Source organism: Salvia miltiorrhiza, chromosome 8, assembly GCF_028751815.1.
Source record: "Salvia miltiorrhiza cultivar Shanhuang (shh) chromosome 8, IMPLAD_Smil_shh, whole genome shotgun sequence".
In the NCBI taxonomy this organism is placed as follows: Eukaryota; Viridiplantae; Streptophyta; class Magnoliopsida; order Lamiales; family Lamiaceae; genus Salvia; species Salvia miltiorrhiza.
The window spans coordinates 15,699,787-15,721,422 of NC_080394.1; the positions used below are offsets into that span (position 1 = coordinate 15,699,787).

The 21,636-nt window shown below is 32.8% G+C and overlaps 2 protein-coding genes and 1 non-coding gene across 3 annotated transcripts; 2 read left to right on the top strand and 1 right to left on the bottom strand.

The window, feature by feature from the left end:
* The first annotated feature begins 3,225 nt into the window (after positions 1-3,225).
* Positions 3,226-8,610, top strand: LOC131001352 (probable glucan 1,3-beta-glucosidase A). The gene is made up of 8 exons (XM_057927720.1): positions 3,226-3,553; positions 3,623-3,742; positions 3,833-4,030; positions 7,165-7,323; positions 7,388-7,557; positions 7,624-7,779; positions 7,842-8,194; positions 8,271-8,610. The coding sequence occupies exons 1-8, from the start codon at positions 3,371-3,373 to the stop codon at positions 8,450-8,452; spliced, it is 1,521 nt and encodes a 506-aa protein (XP_057783703.1). The 5' UTR covers positions 3,226-3,370; the 3' UTR covers positions 8,453-8,610.
* TRNAA-AGC (transfer RNA alanine (anticodon AGC)) lies at positions 6,354-6,426 on the bottom strand. Its single transcript has one exon. It is a non-coding gene; the product is annotated as a tRNA-Ala (tRNA).
* Positions 8,611-14,177: 5,567 nt separating the features above from the next.
* Positions 14,178-15,075, top strand: LOC131001367 (histone acetyltransferase HAC1-like). Its single transcript, XM_057927742.1, has 3 exons — positions 14,178-14,328; positions 14,573-14,778; positions 14,840-15,075. Exons 1-3 carry the CDS (start codon positions 14,254-14,256, stop codon positions 14,979-14,981), a joined length of 423 nt encoding a protein of 140 aa, XP_057783725.1. The 5' UTR covers positions 14,178-14,253; the 3' UTR covers positions 14,982-15,075.
* The last annotated feature ends 6,561 nt before the right edge of the window (positions 15,076-21,636 follow it).

The following is a 21,636-nucleotide window of genomic DNA, read 5'->3' on the forward strand; positions in this document are numbered from 1 at the left end:
TAAAAATATTTTTCGTGCGTTGCACGAGTGCAAATGCTAGTTATGATGTAAATGTTAATTTAGTAAAACAAAATAATTTCATTCCATTCCTAAAATTTATTTTTAGATACCAATCATAGGAATGGAATCAAACAAGGAATTACAATTCCATTCCTTTTGTATTCCTTATGCATACCAAGCAAAGGAATCACAAAGGTTTGTCATTCCTTTCCTCCCTTCATTCCATTCCTACCTTCATTCCATTCCACCCTCATTCCATTCCATCATACCAATCACCTCCTTAGTAATTGAACAACACTTTGATTCCTTGGTAGAGTAGTTAAATTTAATATGTTTATTAGGTTTTGGGTAAAGTAGTTAATATTTATGTTAAAGGTCCTAGATTAAGTCTATTATAACATGATTCTTAAAAATTTATGTCTCTTCGGTGTTACAGGAAAAAGGGGGGAGGGGGGGGGGGAATGCATTTTTTTGGCCACTTATATTTAAAGCAAAAATCCTCACCGCATTTAATCTTTATGAGCTCATAGAATTATTGTATGATCTCATTTTTGTTTGGAACTTGGGATCAGAATACATATAATACGCAACCAATTATTTTTTTTTTGAGAGAAACGAGACGATATATTATTGCGCACAGGTACATGGTAAATGAAGATGATCCTCCACAAACATCGGAGGTTCACTCCAAACATGATGTGCAGAGATATCTCTCGTCGCCTTAGCTAAACAATGAGCAATGACATTTCGCTCACGTTTAATATACCGAACTTTAAAACCCGGGAGAGTCGAAAGCTCACCCCGACAAAAATTAGCAATAGCACCTAACTCCGAGATGTTTGTCTCATTTGAGAGAATCGCGTTGCACGCACATTGGCTATCACTCTCCACCCAACCATTTTCAAAGCCAAGCTCCTCAATCCACGAGAAGGCTTCCTTGATGCCCATCAACTCCCCTTCTACAACGTTGTGCTGGCCCAAGAAGTGAAGAGCTTTTCCCACAATGAAATCTCCCTCATGGCTTCTAATGACAATGCCAATCCCCATGGAGTGAGAGCTAGAGAAGAAAGCTAGGAGGTGAATATTATTGTCAACAATATCTTAAACCGTACATGATTATACTATTATATAGTATATTCATAATAACGTTATGGTTACTAATAGTATAGTTGACCCATTGGCCATGCCATTATATTTTTGTTTTTCTCTCAAACTTTTTATGCGATTTTATCTAGAAGTGTAAAAGTCGAATTCCGCAACCCAATTTTAGGCAAATTATCATCGACTTTACAGGATGAGGTTTTGGATTTAGTCGTCAATGTTATGTTCTCCCCAAATATAGTCAACATAAAATTTAAAATACTATCTAGTAAATAATGAATAATTAATAAGTAAAAGGTCATAAGCTACTGCCTACGGATATGTTTCTTCAATATTTAGCTCATGTTTGGTTGAATGCTTTTAGAAGTTGGAAATGAATTTAATTAATTGAATCCATTACTTGTGTTGTTTGATTTGGGTAATAAGTTAATCACTACCCTTACTTGAAGGTAACTCAATCACCCAATTTATTAACCCATAACATAAAGGAAAAACAAAATATAAAGAGAATCTGTTACTAATGATTTATTTTCATTGTTTAACAAAATATTCAATAAAAATAATATATATTTATTATTATTATTCTCCTCTTCTATTTAATTTCATTCTATTTCCTTTTTTCTACTTGAATCAAACGAGCACTTAACTTAACGTATTTGTTAACATGAAGCCTAAGGTGGTTGGAGATATAAGGTGGAGTTTGGTGAATGGAGAGATAAGGTGGTTCTTGGAGTGTATGGGAAACTAACTACTAACATCTAACATGACTTTGCCCGATCAAAAAAAAGTTAACATGAAGCCTAACCCACTTCATATCACGTACATAGAATGAAATTAGAAATCTGCGATAATTATAAGGCCAGCAAGCCCTATCACAAGTTAATTAGTTGTGTCAGAAGTCAGAGCCGGCCATTATATATATGCGGCTGGTCCATAAATTACAGTTTCTTCCACCATATAATAAGTCTGACAGATTCGTTGACGTCCAACGTCAACGTTTCAGCACCTCCACTAGAAGAAAAAAAAACAATTTATGTAATTAGTTGATATTTTATATCGCGTTCACCAGAATTTTAACAAGAATGTTGCATGTAATTCGAATTACTAAAACATGAAAATTTGCAATTCTTAAACGTCCCGTCAATTTTACATTTTTAATATAACATATAGATCGAAAGTATATATGCTATTGAAATTTGAATGTTTTAAAATCAAAACTCAACGTAGTACTAGTATTTTATTTCTTTTAGAGAGTTACACACAGTAACACTCACATACACTGGGTGGCTCACAAATCCACGATCTATTAATTGAAAGTAAATATGTTAGTACTATAATTTAGCTATTTATTGTTAAGACTAAAAACGCTCACCAATTTAAAATGCACTTTATCGTCAGAGAATATTTTTTAATTTACAAGTTACTTTTTGAGGAAATCTAAATAAATAGTACTCCCTCTGTCCCACCGAAAGTGAGTCGTATTCCTTCGTGGGGTGTTCCAACGAAAGTGAGTCATTTATTTTATGATAAAAATTAGGGAATTTAAGACTTTATTAATAAAATTAATTACACCCTTATTTTTCTTAATCACCCTAATTTATATTCATCCTTTGTTTTTGAAATTATTTTTTAATTTTTTTTAATTACACATATAATTAGTACATTTAATATACTATGGGACTTCTTACTTTACTTTCAGCGGGTTCGGATCTCGTGTCTAAAATAACTCTTTCATTTATGGTGAGACGGAGGGAGTAATAAACAAATAGATGCTACTTTTTTTTATTGACTTGGAGGAAGTGAAACAATGAGGTTTGAATCCTAGCTAGACCTTGATGCTTACATATCCAAGTCTACATCGCTTGAGTTTGAGTACCGGCCATATGCTTTTTCTTAGTTTTTGCAAATGATTTATTTATATTTTTAAGTTACAATCCAAACCAAATTTTATATCTAACACATCAAGAACTACAATTAATGTCAAATAAAGTGATTGGGCGTTAGTTTGTTACCACGTGGATTAATTCTTAATTTAAAATTTTGAAATGGAGGCGAACTAATCAAAATCTAGAATATTTTCCTTGGATTAATACATGAATGGTCGACCAATACAAAACAGGTCAAGAGTGAGAGAAGGAGCATTAATGATAGTCATCAAGTATGAGTTGGTCCAACATTTGACTCTCCCAATGTATAAATAGGATGGAAGAGTAAGGTGCACTCACACCCACAAAAAAAGAAAAGCAAATTAAACCATCATTCATCAGCAATGGACTACAAGTTACTCATCTTGTCCATGGCTTGCTTCTGCATGCTTTCTTCCTCCAACGGGAGGAGGGCACATCTCCAAAACGGTCTTCCCGTTCGAGCTGTTAATCTTGGTGGCTGGCTTGTTACAGAAGGCTGGATGAAACCCTCCCTTTTCGACGCCATCCCAAACAAAGATCTATTGGTTTGTACATGTCCATTCTAATTAATTTTCTTTGCTCATGTGTTAATTGTATTGTGTATTATTTATTAGGATGGAAGTGGCATGCAGTTGAAATCTGTGACTCTGGGAAAGTATTTGTGCGCCGAAACAGGGGGAGGAACAATTATAGTTGCAAACAGAAGCAGTGCTTCTGGATGGGAAACCTTCAGCGTATAAATGATTCTTAATTAGTATATACATATTGCTATAACTGACGTACCATTCCTGTCTTGATTAATATATATGTATGAAAACGTACAGTTATGGAGGATGAACGAGACGACTTTCAACTTGAGAGTTTTCAACAGACAATTTGTGGGATTAGACACGGCTGGAAATGGGGTTGATGTTGTGGCTGTTGCAGATACACCAACTGTAGCTCAAACATTTCACGTTGAGAGAAATCCTGATCATTTGGAGCGCGTACGAATCAAAGCCCCCAACGGCTTCTACCTTCAGGTCAGCATCTCAACAACCTTTCAATTCCTTATCTAATCATTAATTATTACTAAGTAACACATAACTTAAATTCTTTTACGTGAAACAAATATACACTTTATGGGTATGGCTATTAAAAACGGAGAAATAAAAAAAATGAAAGTTTTTTGGAATACATGATTCCAACTTACGATGCTTAGGTAAAAGATATTAAGGATAGAAAAATATGATCTCAAAAAGGGTTGTGGGATTTGATTCGTCGGCTTTGGCATCCAATCCAATCCAATCCAATCCAATCCAATCCAATCCAATAATAATATTCCAAAGTAAGTTTCCCACTTTATCCACAAATTCCCATTTACAGTGGTCCATTCATCAGCTATGCGCATGGGCGGCTTTGCCACCACCCCTTTAGTACGCACTATTGCTACTGTGCTCCAAAATACTATTTTTATTATTAATTCATGTTGTGTTGTGTGTGTATATATATGTAGTTTTATATCTAACTAGGTTTTAATGAAAACTTGGTGCTATTAGTATAATTGAGTTAGTCTATTACTAACAATATTACGTATCTAGTTTAATTAAGAGTGTGAAAAAATTGAGTATGCAACTGAAAGTAATAATTCAAAAAATGATAAATTATAGTTTACGGCCTCATATTTGGGCCGAGTTACAAAAATAACTTGAAATTTGAAATATTCATATTTGGGCCGAGTTGCAAAAAGAACTTAAAATTTAAAATATTGCAAAAAACAGCCTGATCTATAGATAGAGTTGCAACTTGCAAATATGGCCAGAGCCAACATTTTAATTTCTGACTTATATGGATATTCTGATTTATTTTGATGTTTGAGAATATATTTTCTTGTTTTGATAATCAAGTGGATTCTTTATTCATTATAACTGCATTGTATAATGTTTGTGAAAAATATATTTTCACAATAAATTTTAATATCTGTCGAGTTTAAGTTTTTGACGTTCGAATTATCAGCCCGACAATATAGGACGGGCTATATGTGTAACTCGTGCTAAAAAATGAGCTATAAGTAATTAACCATTCTAAGAAACAGAGAATTAAAATTGTAATTTGATTACTCCCTCCGTCCACCAATCAACTTCCCATTTGGTGATCGGCACGGAAACTAAGAAAGCTGAAAAATATGGTGTAAATGTGGTGTAAAAAACTAAAAGGGTAGTATTAATGTATTATGATTACTTTTACTAATCTTTCACTAGCTATTTGACATTATTTTAATGCCTTGATTTAAAGTTTTTTTTTTGATAAGCTATTTATTTCTTCTTCTTTTTTACTCTTTAATTAAATAAACTAAAAATTTAGAAAATAAATAAATAAACTAAAAATTCAGAAAATAAATAAATAAACTAAAAATTCAAAAAATAAATAAACTGAAAATTCAGAAAATAAATAAATAAATAAATTGAAAATTCAAATATAAATAGATAAATAAATAAACTGAAAATTCAAAAAATAAATAAACGGAATATTTGAAAATAAATAAACTGAAAATTCAAAAATAAATAAATAAATAAACTGAAAATTCAGAAAATAAATAAATAAACTGGAAAATTTGAAAATAAATAAATAAATAAATAAACTGGAAATTCAGAAAATAAATAAATAAATAAACTGAAAATTCAGAAAAGAAATAAATAAACTTGAAAATAAATAAATTGAAATTTCAAAAATAAATAAATAAACTGAAAATTCAGAAAATAAATAAATAAACTGGAAAATAAATAAACTGAAAATTTAAAAATAAATTAATAAATAAATAAACTGAAAATTCAGAAAATAAATAAATAAACTGGAAATAAATTTTTTAGAAAATAAACTGGAAAATTCGAAATATCCTACTCCATTTAATTAACATCAAAATTGGATTAATTAGATAAGTAATGATATAGTGTGGTGGGTTCAATTGGTAAAGTATAGTAATTTAAAAAGTAAAGGGGGTATATATGTCCAAAAAGAGTGGGAAGTTAATTGGTGGAGCCGTGGAGGCAAATGAGAAGTTGATTGATGGATGGAGGGAGTATATATATTAGTACCAAATAGAAAAGCTTCAAGTGGAATAAAGTGTCAGCATGTCAATAAATTTTAGTGCGCCTTTTAGAATTGTTTGGCGTACTCGTTGGAGTGGTTTATAAAATAATATAAATTTATAATATAAATTTTTAAGAGTTTATAAATTGTTAAAATGTTGAATAATTGAATTTATAAGTTAAAAATAGAATTTTAATTAAAGAAACTAAATTCTTATTAGAGAATGAAAATTAAAAAAGAGATAAATTTGGAAGGATAAAAATATGGGAAATAAAATGGAGATGCGGGGTATCGATCCCCGTACCTCTCGCATGCTAAGCGAGCGCTCTACCATCTGAGCTACATCCCCATTGTGATGAAGTTGGAAGGTTATATAATAAAATTAGTGAAAACAATTGAGTAATATTTGTAAAATAATTGTTGTATATAAGATTATCAAAAAGTACGTTGGAATGGATAAAAAATTTTTAGAGAGCTTATAAACTATTGTAATTTATTTTTACAAGTTATAAGTTGTTTTAAGAGTTTATTTTTACCAAATACTTTGAATGTATAAGCACTTAAATCATTTACAAACTATTTTAAAGATTTTATAAATTCAGCCAAACACCCTTTAAATTCCTATCTAGTACATAATTAGGTGTTGATCGATAATGGATCGGTAGTTTTCGGACCAATCAAACTAACAAATTCCATGAGAGCACACATAAGTTTCATTTAAAACTTAAAAAGTAAATTATTTAGAGGAATGTGTTTAAACCATTTATAAATTAAGCTCTGGAATCAAAAAGTTAGGGCCTAGGGGGCTCCTTATTATTGGCAGATATATTTTTTTAAATTCCCTTTTTATTTTGGATGTCCTTAATCATGGCACAATCATTACCAAAAGCTGCATGTCATTTTATTCGTACCCTTTAATTAGTATCCAAATAAATTACTCCATTTTAAAAAAAAAAAGAATAAGGAGGGATTAAGATTTACAAGTGAGCATTATACAGTAAGAATTGGGTTTTATCTATACTTTTCCTGACCCTGAATTCAATTATCATTTCATTTTTTTTTATCGTTCTGTATGATTTAATTGCAGGTGAAGAGTGAGGTATTATTAAGTGCAGATTATGCAGGAAATGGTGGATGGGGAGATGATAATCCATCAGTTTTCTTATTGTCAATAAGTGGAGGATTGCAAGGTGAATATCAGATCACTAATGGCTATGGTCCTCTCCTCGCCCCACGAGTTATGAAGGTAATGTCTTCTTACTTGATTTGAAATTAAAGATATGTATATAATGAAATGTTGAAATTAACAGGAACACTGGAGCACATATATAGTAGAAGATGATTTCAAATTCATAAAAAACAACGGATTGAACGGTGTGAGAATCCCAGTAGGTTGGTGGATTGCAAGCGACCCCAATCCCCCAAAACCTTACGTGGCCGGATCATTGCAAGCTCTAGACAATGCCTTCTCCTGGGCTGAGTAAGTGCAAATTAACAAATTAAACACGATCGATGGAGACAGAAATGTAAAAGCATTAATTTGCAGAAAATACGGACTTAATGTGATCATTGATCTTCACGCTGCACCGGGCTCCCAGAACGGATGGGAGCACAGTTCCTCCAGAGACGGCTCCCAGCAATGGGGAAACACAGATGAAAACATCCAACAGACTATCCGTGTCATTGAATTTCTAACTGCAAGGTACTATTTTAACCTTGCAGTATTTGATATTTTTGATGCTATATTTTTGGGTGGATTCATAGGTATGCAAATAGCCGGAGCCTATTCGCAGTGGAGCTGATCAACGAGCCGCTTGCGCCGGGAGTGTCTCTGGACAGTCTGAGCAAGTATTACAGAGGTGGTGTGGAAGCTGTGCGGCGGCATTCGGCGGCGGCCTACGTCGTACTCTCCAACAGATTAGGACCTCACGATCCAAGAGAACTCTTGGGTCTCGCAAACGGATTTAGCAAAGTGGCCATCGACGTGCATCACTACAATCTCTTCTCCTCTATATTCGACAACCTAAGTGTTCAACAGAACATCGATTATGTGGACAATAATCGGACGGAGCAGCTCAGCCAGATCACCACCCCTAACGGCCCCCTTGTTTTTGTTGGTATGGCCCGGGATTCTTTTTTTTTTAATTGGAGTATTAATTGTGGATTTCATCTTCAATTCGAATTCATTTGCAGGGGAATGGACGGCGGAGTGGCAAGTTAGGGATGCGAGCAAGGAGGATTACCAGAGATATGCGGCGGCGCAGCTGCGGGTGTTCGGACAGGCCACCTTTGGGTGGGCATATTGGGCTCTCAAGAATGTGAATAACCATTGGAGTTTGGAGTGGATGATTAAGAATGGGTATATTAAGCTTTGATTTGGAAAAATATGGAGTAACTAATTAATGAGATTCTGGGGTGGATTCACTCCTTATCTATGGATACTGGACATATGTTCTCATTTGATTCATGGAGTCTGTGAATTCGTCACTAATTGTAATATTATTATATAACATACATCGTCACAAATCGTTTATATTGAGCATGCATGATACCAAGTAGTCTCCCATGCGCTATATTATGCCCTTTCTCTTCTTCAAAGTGTAGATGTTTTCAAACGCCCTTTCTCTTATCCAAAATCTTGCATTTATAGAGGTCTAAGTCCCTCTATCTGCATTGCCCCTTTGATTCCTCCTTCTCGTGGCCAGTTCATTATGATTCTGAAATAATTTTTTTTTGTCAGTCATAATTGCAAGATTCGAAACAACCTTAATAGGTCTTCACATATAGCCGGGTCCCTCCTCCATTATTTAGTTAATAATGTTTTGATAGGGACCGGTTGTTGAGATAATGGACCATTATTGGTTGATAGTGGTTCTCCTGTAGTTGTACCCATTTTTATTATTTTCTTTTAGTGGATATCCTCTTATAGTTTTATCCACCTATATTGTTTTCTTTTTGGGTGGTTCTATACCTGCCTAGACTCACATGACCATTTTCTCTTTGTCGGGCATGTTACTTTTTTTGTGCTCACAGTGTTATTTGATTCCAAGTTTAAAAATCATGGTAAAAATTTAATTTTAGCGGGATTTTACGACAATTAGCCCTTATTTTATTTCGTGTGTCTTCTCCTTAAATATTTGGCAACCTTAGCTGGGAGCCTCCTTATTGAAACTGTTGGTTTTCTCATACTCACCAACTGTTCAACAATTTTTTTGTAAGAGTTTTCGATTAACAAAAAAGAAAATTTCATATACGTAGTCTGTAACATGCGTGATTCGCCTTCAAGCAACGGATCTGTTCCATTGCATGATGGATGTTGTAATTAATGTGATTCAAACAATCGATTTATGATTATCACAAAAAGCTACAGAAAAGAGGAAAAAACTTGAACTAGTTTTATTTTTTTTTACCGAAGAGGATGCATTTTAAAAAATAGTATAATTAGTTTAATATATATAAGGAAAAAATCTTTAATTATTAAGGAAAAAGAATATATCCAGAGGTAATATTGTAAGATAATAAATCAATGATTAAAAAAAATTAAATATATAATTATAATAAGTACAAAATTAATAATCTAACCCATTATTACAACTATAATTATGGTCATTTAGCACTACTCTTTATAAAATTATGCACAAAATAAACACAAAAAACTCATTTACATTCAATCTTATGGGTGAGACGGGTCAACCCGTGCCTCGTCCCGCATCAGTGCCTCTGACTCGTACCCTGACGAAGCTGTTGTTTGAGCTTCGCACCAATAAATTTATCTTGTACGTGCCCACAACTAGGTTAGCTAGCAGTAAGTCCAGAGTCGAATCCACAGGAAGCTGAGCAGTAATCTTTCCTGCAAGGGTGTTACTAAAAATGATTTTGTTTATGATGGTTTTGACCACAACTTGCTTATGGACAGAACAGGGTTTCGGACCAAATTGAAATAACAAAAGTAACTTGATCAAATAATAAAACAATTCTGACTGGGGTTTGACTCACTAAACATAAACTAGACACTCGGTCATTGGTGCAAAGATAATACACTACACTTGTATACCAGTTGGTTATAGGCAAAAGACAGTTACGCCCTCAATTGTCACGCGTCAGTGCGTCACGCACGTAACAACCCTCTGTCCAATCTATCCTTTCAGTGTATAATCCCTTAGAAGTTATCAGCTAATGTGAATTAACTACCTCGAGCAACATCCACTCTCGACGTTGGCCTCTCGCTAGAGTGCTTTGCCCAAAATGCATTTGGATTGAGGTAGACTCAACTTGACTCTTATGTGGAATATTTCACCACAGTCACGGCTCCAACACTCGTTGTACTCTTTGGAGGTCGATGGCGTGTCGCTTTTGCTCAGAGTTTACTTGTGGCCAAAACTCCCTAGTTAACTAGTGGTCAGTTAATTAACCAAGTTGCCCAAACCGTGATTAAAACATAATGTATCGAAAATATACTCATGCAGTTATTATGCCCAAATTAGACCTCTCGAGTTAAGTGTTCATGCTTAGATCATCTAACCCAAATCAGAATATAAAACTAGCCGAACATAAAGTAAATAACAAATGCAAAAGACATAATTGAAAGCATAAAGAAAAGTACTTGATTAAACTTAAGAAATAAAAACAGCTGTTACGGCTATCGAAATTTAGTGAATGTATCAATTTATAATATTGAAATTTAGTGAATGTATCAATTTATGAGCTCTGTTTATTTAGTTTTACTGCTTTTTCTTTGATTTATTTGGTCAAGTAATTATAGTCGTAAGAAAAAATAATTATTAATATGTAGAAATTAATGTTGTAAAAACATATTACATTTTTCCACGATAATTGTTATTTTTTCACTCACGACAACTTATACTTTTAGTTATTTGGTCAATTAATTATTATCATAAGAAAAAAATAATTGTTGATATGAAGAGATGTAATGTTTAAAGGTATACATTTTTTTCACGGCAATTGTTAAAAAACTTGTATTTTTAGTTATTTGGTCAATTAGTTATTGTCGTAAGAAAAAATAATTATTGTACGACAATTGTTATTTTTGTACGGTAATTGTTATTTTTACTCACGAGAACTTGTACTTTTAGTTATTTGGTCAATTAATTATTGTCGTAAGAAAAATAATAATTTTTTATATATATGAAAAAGGTAATGTTAAAAAATATTACTCCCTCCGTCCCATTACAAATGTCTCAGTACTTTTGGGCACGAAGATTAAGGAAATATGTAAGTAGTAGATAAAGTGAACTAGTACACCCGTCCGTGCGTTGCACGGTGGGCATTATTTTGAAAAAATATTTTAAGTAAAATAAACATAAATCTAATTTAGTACCATGAGCGTTATTTTGAAAGAACATTTTAAGTAAAATAAGCATAAATTCATCATAAACATAAAATCTAATTTAGTATGCTCGTTTGTACGATGCATAACCAACATCAAAATTGAACGACATTTAATTTTAAATAAATAAATATACACATTAAAATACTCCCTCCGTCCCATTGGGCTTGTCCCATTTGGTTTCGGCACGGTTATTAAGGAGAGTATTTTTTTTAGCGAACTTATTAAGGAGAGAAAGTAATAAAGTGATAAAGTTGGAGTGTTATTTATAGAAATGGGACAAGATCAATGGGGCAAACAAAAAAGGAATACGGGACAAGATCAATGGGACGGAGGGAGTATAATTTAGATATAAGTAAATGCAAATATGAATCTTAATAAAAAAAATTAAAATTATCCACAATATAATCTCAATGAAAAACATGAATTTAAAAATATTTGAATTTTCAAATAAAAAAAATTAATTGATTTTAAATAATAATGTGAATTTCCTAGACTCCAGCATTCTGCTCATAAACCTCAGCTTTAGCCTTCGCATAGGATCATCAGCAGCAGCATCTTTCTCGCCTTCTCGCTCGTCAGCCATCTTCTTTCTATGCAAATCTTAAGTTGTTCGTTGCTCTGCTTGCAGCCGCAACATTTCATGCTCTCTTGCTGCTACCTCTCGAACCAGGTGTCAACATCCTCCCAAATAGGTTTGGCCGCCAACCCTGCTCTCCATCGTTGATTTTCTTGGGAAGCGCATAATAGACGGTGAGGATCGATGCGGCTGTAGAATTAGACGTCGTCCATGTTGTCCATGGCGAAAGTGGCGTCTTCTCTCTCCAGAAAAGTGACGAAGCCGAAGGAGCGGTGCTTCTGCGTGGCCTGGTCCACGTCCAACGGCGTCTTCACATCATTAATGTCTCCGAAAGAGATGAAGGCAGCGTGGAGTATTTGCTCGTTCACCTTGGCTAAAGCGCCGACGTAGAGAGTATTTTTCTGCACTCCTTCGTTCATGGCGATTTTTTCATTTCTCCACGAATCGGATTAGTATTAATTGGCTAAATTGCCTTCGTTCATGGCAATTTGCTCGAATTATGTTTATAAGTTGTCAATTTTTTTGAAGTGGGTTAGTGGGACGGTTATGCATAAGTGAGAATACATGTATAATTATTGGTATCAATTTACGTGGGTTAGCGGAAGTAAAAAATTTTAAATTATTTTTTAATTATCTTTAATTTAAATTTGAATGTAGATAAAAAGTTAAACTCCATTTGGATTGAGGTATCCGAAAATGTGGCATTAGTGTAGTTGAAAACAAAAACTAATTTTAAAATTTTGACGGTAAAAAGTAGCCGTTAAACTGCCTTTTTATATATTGTATAGATTGGTGAAAACAGAGAAATAAATTGAGATTTGAAAAGTAAGTACAGAGAGAGTGAGTAAGTGGTGGGCCCAATAGTTAATTAGTCTATTAATTATTTGCTAAAAAATGAATGAGACATTTCTAATGAGACATCTCATTATGAAAATTGAGACATTTGTAATGGAAGAGATGAAGTATATTTTTTCACAGTAAGAACTTCTACTTTTAATTATTTGGTCAAAGAATTATTGTCATAAGAAAAAATAATTGTTTATATAAAGAAATTTAATGTTTCAAAAGTAGTACTTTTTTTCATGACAATTGTTATTTTTAAACAGTAATTAATAATTGATATAAAAAAACAAATATAATTTTAAAAAATACTCCAAAACTTGTACCTTTAGTAATACTTAACCATTGCACCCTTTTCAAAAATTTAAAAAAAAATTAACCATTGCACCCCAGGTCCCCAACCTCATCTTTGTGCTTAGTTAAAAAAATAATTACTAAATTCTTTTTACCAGCGCCCAGCTTGCACCCAACCCACACGCCCAGTCCGTTCCAATCCGTCTCATGCATATACTTGGTCTCACAGGAGACTCTAAAATAAAATATGCAATAGAGTTATAATAGGAAATATGGTGAAACAGAAAATGATCATAACCCATAATCGGAAAATATAGATGGAATTTTAACCTAAAGTCCTCAAAATCACTGAAAAAGTAGAAAACTAAGCTGAAGAACTTGTAGAACACTTCATCATTTTGTCATTATTTTCATTCTGGTCTTTACAACGAGGAAGAAGAGGTATTTATAGAGGTTACATGAACAGGGGTAATTTTGGGCATTTGAATCCTCACGTATTCTATATGTACAAACACAAATAGCTATCATTATCTGAGGTTCGTTCTTAGTTAACTAACTTGCAGTTTTTCAGTTGAAAGGTACAACTTTGGCCTGCGCAGGCATATATACTAGCAGTGCAGCATGGAGTTTAGCTTCCTTAGCTGGGTCGAGTAGTGTGGATAGGATCCTCCTTCGGTCTGCGCTGGGAAGTCCTCTTGATCATGACTGCGCAAGTAAACTCTCTATTAAGTGATTGGAAGCCTTCGATCCTAGTTGATGCTCCTGCGCAAGTGAATAATAATAATAATAATAATAATAATAATAATAATAATAATAATAAAAGGATGTCCAGCGCTGATGAGTATTTGACTCCTCATCAAAATCTATATTTTATGCCCAAGACACTTTTTATATTTAATATAGATTTTTTTTTGTAAAAAAATTGTTCCTTGTTACATAATTATAGTTTCCTAATACGTTTAAAAAAAAATTATAGTTTCCTAATACAAGTAGGACTCATAGATGGGGTAGGATTAGGTGATTTTCCTTATATATATAATACAAATCTCTGAAACCCTAATATTTCCGATCCCAATATATTCCATCATCGTTGAACAGCACAACCATTCGTGTTAATGGAGGACGAGCAATTGGAAACGGTCGAACGACGACCTCGTAACTGTCACGCCAGCGACCCACCCTTGGCCAGGGTCTCTCTCTCTCTCTCTCTCTCTCTCTCTCTCTCTCTCATATTTGCGCTGCTGTATTCTAGTGATCTCATGATCAATTCCTTGAATTAGCCTATTGATTTCATACCAAAAGTAGCTTGACCGAAGGAAATTTGTGCTTCTTAGCAAGCAATCTCCAGTGTGGCTTGAATTAATTAGATGCGCTCAATTATTAATTAATCTGGTTTTTTTCAAGTGTGGATTTTGAATCCATTAATTGTTGCAGTTGAGGATAAATCTTGATGCAGTGGCGCATGCTGCTCAGTGCGAATCGCGGAGTTGCAAGCATCTCAAGTGTGGCATGGCTAAGAAAATGTTTCGCCATGTCATCGTCTGCAGACGAGGCGCGGGTGGCTGCCGTTCCTTTGATACAACGTTGCGTCTTCTTCACGCCCATACTCAAGCATGCCAACAATCCAACTGCAATTGCAGGTTAATTCCACTCTACCTAGTTTGATAATTGAGCATGAATAATTCATGTTTGATGATGCAGGGACTTGGCGGAGCGCCTCATGAAGCGCCGGCAAAAGCATGAAAGCAGCAGAATGCTTCGTCAGCAGGTGGAACGCCTCGCAGAGCTTCAGCTGCACCAGCCAGATGCCGCCACTACTTCTTCATCAATTCACTCTGCTTAATATCTTACTATACTAATCCCCAATCCTTCTTATACAATCACTTCCCAACTAACGCTCGATTACTTACTTTTCGCTTATTCAATGTTTTATACAATAGCTCGCAAAGTTTTTTTTTTTTTTTTTACTTGGTTGTGAACTAATTAACTGTGGATTAGTTATATTTTTTACTTATTCAATGTTTTTATACAATGGCTTCTGAACTAATTGAGGATTAGTAGTTTTTGACTTATTGAATATTGTTGCTCGATCTCTCCTAAGTATTCCTAAGTTTTGAAACATAATTTAATAAAATAACACAAAAACTTGAGTATAATCTAGTTGGCCTGCACCCAAAATAGTGTTATTTATAAAGTTCAGGTTAGGATATAGGTTTGGATCAGGGTGCGAGTCACGGTCTAAGTGAGGATGCAACTCGATTGTACCCAAAACCACATCATAAAAAATAGCCAAAATAACCTTAATTAATGATAATTTCCCCTAAATCATACAATCATTATTTTCTAGGCAATCAAAGAAAAAAGAAAAACAATACTAGTCTACATCTTTTCAAGTGTTTTTAACCACAAAAAATTGATGGGGAATGGTCAAATAACGAGGAGTTCAATAAATAGAGGTAGTTTTGGTTGTAAAAGTTTAAACCATAATTGATTTACAAATCTTCGATATCGATCTATTATATAAAGAGCTACTTATTGAAAAGCTCTCCATTATTCTCACAATTTAGTATTTACTTCACACTTAGGGGGGTGTATTCGTTGTGGATTTCCACAGACTTTAAAAAGTCCATGGAATTTAAATTCCATGGAATTCACATAGATTCCAGACGACTTTCAAAGAATTCGTGGTTGGATTTCACCCCGATTTTCACTGATTTTCGAAGACTTTACGGGATAATTCTGGAATTGAATTCCATGAAAACCAACGCCCGCTGAGTCCCAGCACCGCTGGAAACCCAGCGACCGCTGGGAATCCAGCGAGCGCTGGAAACCCAGCGATCGCTGGGTTCCAGCGAGCGCTGGGAATAAGTTATATAATGTTATAGCATTGTTTGAAGTTATTTATTAATGGTGACCATGGAAGCGATGGAATAAGTCAAACTTTGAATCAACTGACTTCTCATTTTTTTGCGGTTTATGATGGTCATGGTGGATCTCAGGTGCGTGTCTCTATTTATTGATAATTTGTTTCTCATCTACGAGTAATGTTTACTTGGAGCATAAACTGTGATTATTTGTTATCAACATGAAGCATTCGGCCAGCGCTGGACACCCAGCGAGCGCTGGGTTCCAGCCAGCGCTGGCCTTATGATATATATATATATATATATATATGAGCGGGCGCTGGGGTGCAGCGGCCGCTGGAACTCAGCGCTCGCTTAAAACTTCATGGATTTCAATTCTCGTGGTTCTTGGCCGGATTTCATCGTGTGTATTTTTTGGATGAAATCCATGAAAGTCATTCCGGATTTTAAGTCAATGGAATAACGAATACACCTAGATTTGTATGGATTTTAAAAAGTCTTGAACGAATACACCCAGATTTATATGGACTTTTAAAAGTCTTGAACGAATACACCCAGATTTCTGCAGACTTTTAAAAGTCTTGAACGAATACACTCAGACTTTTAAAATCCATAGAAATCCATCAAATTCCACAACGAATACACCCCCCTTAATTCTACACTATATGACATTTTTATATTTGTTGTCATTGAGGAGAGCTCAAATGAAAACTCTCTGTTATATGTTAACTAGGAACCAATCTGGTCCCTTGATTATATTCAATCTATGAATAAGATTATTTCATAATTTATAATTTGTATATATTTAATTAACCTTCTCCTTGTTTCTCTCATTTTCGGGTTTTTAGTGGGTTAGGCCATTAATTAATTGTTTATGATTCACGTAACCGTTTACATCCATAAATGGTGGGATGCTTCCAATTTTAATCATATTTTAATTACATTATTAATTGTGTAAAAATATATTCACTTCTCAAAATTCCTATATGTAATTATGTAAATTCAAAAAATGTTTCTAACCCTAGCAATCACCGGTAAAAGGTAATACGGTTCATCAATCCCAATTCTAAATTTTATATCCTTAATTTGAATTTATATTATAAAATAATTTATTATAATTAATATTTTTTAACTGCTAATTATATTGAACTTCTTTGCTAAAAACGTTGTATCTCATAGCTAAAGACATTATTTTTCCTTGCATCTACATGCATACAATGAAATCGGAACAAGTAATTATACTAATTATAAAGTATCCTCCTTTACCAAATAAAATTATAATGTATCCTCCTTTTATATATAAGAGATCGCTCAGCTAATCTCTTTTAAATTATCTACTTATAATTATTACTTTATTTGTTATTACTAATTAGGTTGTAGTCCATTGCTATAATGTTAATAAGCAAATCCCTATAGTATTGATAAGCATCAATATTGTAATCAATAAGCAAATTCCGATCTATAAAAAAACATTAATATTGTAATCAATAAGGAAATTCGGATTTATAAAAAAATATCAATATTGTAATCAATAAGCAAATTAATCCCAATCTGTAGAAAAAGCATGATACAACAACAACAATCAATTTTAAGTATAAATAATATATATAAAGCATTAATTTTTGTTAAATAAGAAAATCATAAATAATATAAAAGCATGATCATAAACCAACTACAAATTTAAATTAAATATACAAAGCATCAATCTCATACAAAATAAGCAAATGTCGAACTAGATTCAAACAAAAATAGTACACATCAAATATAAAATCGTGAAATTATTATTTGATTATATATCACACATTAAATTTGTTATACGTAGCCAAAAAACTGTAATAAAGAATAATATGATACAATAAGCAATTGACATATCATTACTAAAAAATAAACATCTAATATCAAAATGTGAAAGTGTTGTTATATTGTACTATATCACAGTATGTATATATAATTATCCATCTCAAATATATCAAATAGCGGATTACATGGAATATTAATTTGGATTATTTGAATTCCAAAAATAACATAATTATCCATCATTATATACGAAAAGATATTTAGCAATTTAATAAAGGATAATGTATAAAATGTTTTCCTTCATCTGAAACGTCCAACTAGTATAAATCTAGGGTCTAGAATGGTTCTTAGTTAACACATAGGATTTAGTTTCTATTATAACCCCTCCCTGTTGTCATTTATCCCACATTGAATTTATACTAAAATTTATCAATTCATAACATGCTTTACTCTTAATTCTACACTATATGACATTTTTACATTTGTTGTCATCTATCCCACATTGAATTTATATTAAACTTTATCAATTCATAACCTAAATAAAAGGCTCAATCTCCATGAATACATTAGCTCATCTATCTTTCCCACATTGATATTCTATTAAATTTAATCATGAGAAAATCTAGATAAAGAATAATTATAATATGTATTTCAAATAAATAGTTTTCCACATTTTTCATAGTTGCAATAGTTTTCCACATTAAATTTATATTAAACTTCATAATTTCTAAAAAAATTGTAGTTAGATTTAATATTTGCAAAATCTAAATAGAAGTATAGATGTTTTTAAAATAAATGGGTTCTTCAATTGAATTTGGTCATATAAAATAAATAAAATAATACTTAAATGTATTTTGAATAAATAAGTTGTTCAATTTAATTTGATCATATAAAATAAAGAAAATGATATTAAGATATATATGAAATAAATAAATTCTTCAAATTTGGGACGAGTATGAGTATATACATTTTAGACGGGTGCCACTACAAGAAAATGCGGCTCTAACGACCGAAAATTCGGTTGTTAAAATCCAAAAATAGGTCGTTAATAACATTAACGACCGATTTAACGACCGTTTTCGGTGGTCGTTGTTTGCATCGTCGTTCCGAGTCTTAACGATCGTTTTTTCGGTTGTTAACGATCGATTTTTTATTTTTAACTACCGAATTTTCGGTCGTTAAAAAGAGAAAAAAAATAAAAAAAATATTTATTATTTAATTTTTAATTAACGATCGAATTATTTATTTTTAATAACCGAATTTTCGGTCATTAAAAATGAATAAAAATAATAATATTTTTTTGAAAAAATATTTTTTAATAAAATATATAGTATTTTTTTAATCTCTGTATCTCACAAGTATTTTAGTATTTCTAATGTATTTTGACCTTAATTACATACGATTTGACGAACTTCCCAGTGGGTCGCCCATCTTAGTTGTGACCTAAGTCAAACAATCTTGAAGTTTCTTTCGAATGGTCACCGATACAGAACACTCGTATTATTGATATATCTAGTACCTATTAGTTAATTTAAACTCTATTTCAATATACAATATCATTAATCATTCATAACCTTATAATATGTCTAGATGATATCTAAGACTTGTGGTGCCGGCGAAAGATTCACGATAATATACGATTAAATTTAAAATAGTAAAAAATTAATATTATCGTAATTTAAAAAAAAATATGAGTATCAAAAATAACAACCAGATAATAATCATAATATACAATATTATCGTAATAAAGTATTAAATTATTCGATTTATTTAGATTTATTAATTTATTAGATTTATTATAATTCAATATACAATATCATTCATTTCTTAAATAAAATAACTTACTCCCTCCGTCCACGAAAGAACTTCCTATCTTTCCTTTTTGGGACGTCCACAAAAGAACTTCCTACCTATTTTTGGACTATACCCCACCACTTATAATCCTCTTACTTTTCACTTTTCACAACTCCCAATATTAATTATAACACATTTTCACCACTCCCAATACACTCAACTATATTTTATCCACTTTCAATGGCTTTGTCTACCCTACGTCGCCACATTCTACGCACTGTCGTAGATGGACTGACACGTGTTCTCTCTATTTTATAATTTGTTTTGTTATTTGTTTTATACTTTTGCTTAACCCAGACCCGGACCCGGATTACTGTTGAATACCACTTGCACCGTTTTTTTGCATGGCTGTTTTGCAGAAGCTAACCTTCCATCTTGGATTATGTGCCTCCCCTAATTACTTTGACTCTAAAAAATTAGGTTGACACGTTTCGATCTGTAGTTGACGGATCATTATGATTTTTCATTCCCCACCGTTGGATTACACTTTAAAAAATTTGGGCTATACCCACGTTGCCGGTGTACGACGGCCAGCTTCTACTTCAACGGCTTCTTCTTCTTTTTCACAAGGCTTTTACTTATTCTGTGGAAGTATTATCTTGTGAGGGTAAAATAAAAAATTTCAAAATGGGTTCTCCAGCAGTGTTGTTATTCTTTGACGTTGTAAGCTTCGTCGAAGTATAATATTCTCCGGCACTCACCGTTCACCTTCGTTGCTGCTGCATTACTGTGTGAAAGCTCTGACAGGTTTACCTAGAAAACCCATAAAGGATTATTGGAAGGTTGTTAAATTTTCCAATGCACCAAGACAGGTAAATATGCACGATTGTGGTATAATGGCTATTAAATTTATGGAGTGTTGTGCTTTTAACGTGTCAGTGACGGAAATCATTCCATCCCGATGTGAGAAATCCCGGCGCCGTTATTGTGCCAAGTTATTGGCACTCTCCGAAGATCTGCAGCGTGGCTCTGTTGCGTGAGTCGCTATGAATTTATCGTTTTCTGGGTCTGGTATAATTTGAGTTGGTGGTGTAGTCATCAAACTCCTTTTGAAAAATGTTGAACATTTGATATTTTGGTACTCGGGGCTATCTTAGTGTACTTGTTTTTTACAATAGAATGTTTATTGTGGTGTTCTTAGCTGCTAAGTATAAAGTAGTGACAACATATTTGAAGTTCGGAAAGCGATTTTCCCATATATATATATACGTAGGAATATAAATGTTTAGTTTTTTACAGTAATTAATTATTTTCTAAGAACAATGCGATGAAGTAATAACGAAAATTATATGCCTTTTTCTGAATGGAACAATGTTAACTAATAATGACAACATTATATGTTATTACAGGAATTACAAATTCAGTCATTTTTAAAAAAACAAAATACCAGATAAGCCTAAAATTTTGGAGGAAACTATAGCCATAATACAGAATACTACTACTATGTATCAACAATAACAAAACTACCGTCTTCCCATACGAAACGTCTGATATTAACTTGAATCGTGGACGTATGATCTGGACTACAAGTTCCAACGATGTTGAAGTATACCACATCCCCAACTTGAAGTCCATGTTCAACGTAGAACTTCATGCATCACGTGAGCGAGTACTATGGTTTTTTTTTTTTGTTGATGGCTTTTTTGAAAAAGTAAAATATTCTTTGAGAATATATTCGTTTTTTTTTAACCTTTTCAGAATTTATGTCATATAAGCTTTATCCTTTTCAGAAGATGTAAACAAATATATGAAATAGCAAATAAAATCTATGTTTCCGTTGACAGCCAAAGCTCCTTCCTATCGAAAATATACTAAAAAGAAAGCCGGTGCTGTATTCACAGCCAAAGCTGCTACTGTGGTTCTGCCGTCGGTTTCAATTTACATGTCTAGTTCACCTTCAACATCTCAGGTACGTTGCCATGCGTTTCTTAGTCGGTAGTTCACCTTCAACATCTCACAGTATGGTCGTTCTGTTTCTTTTAA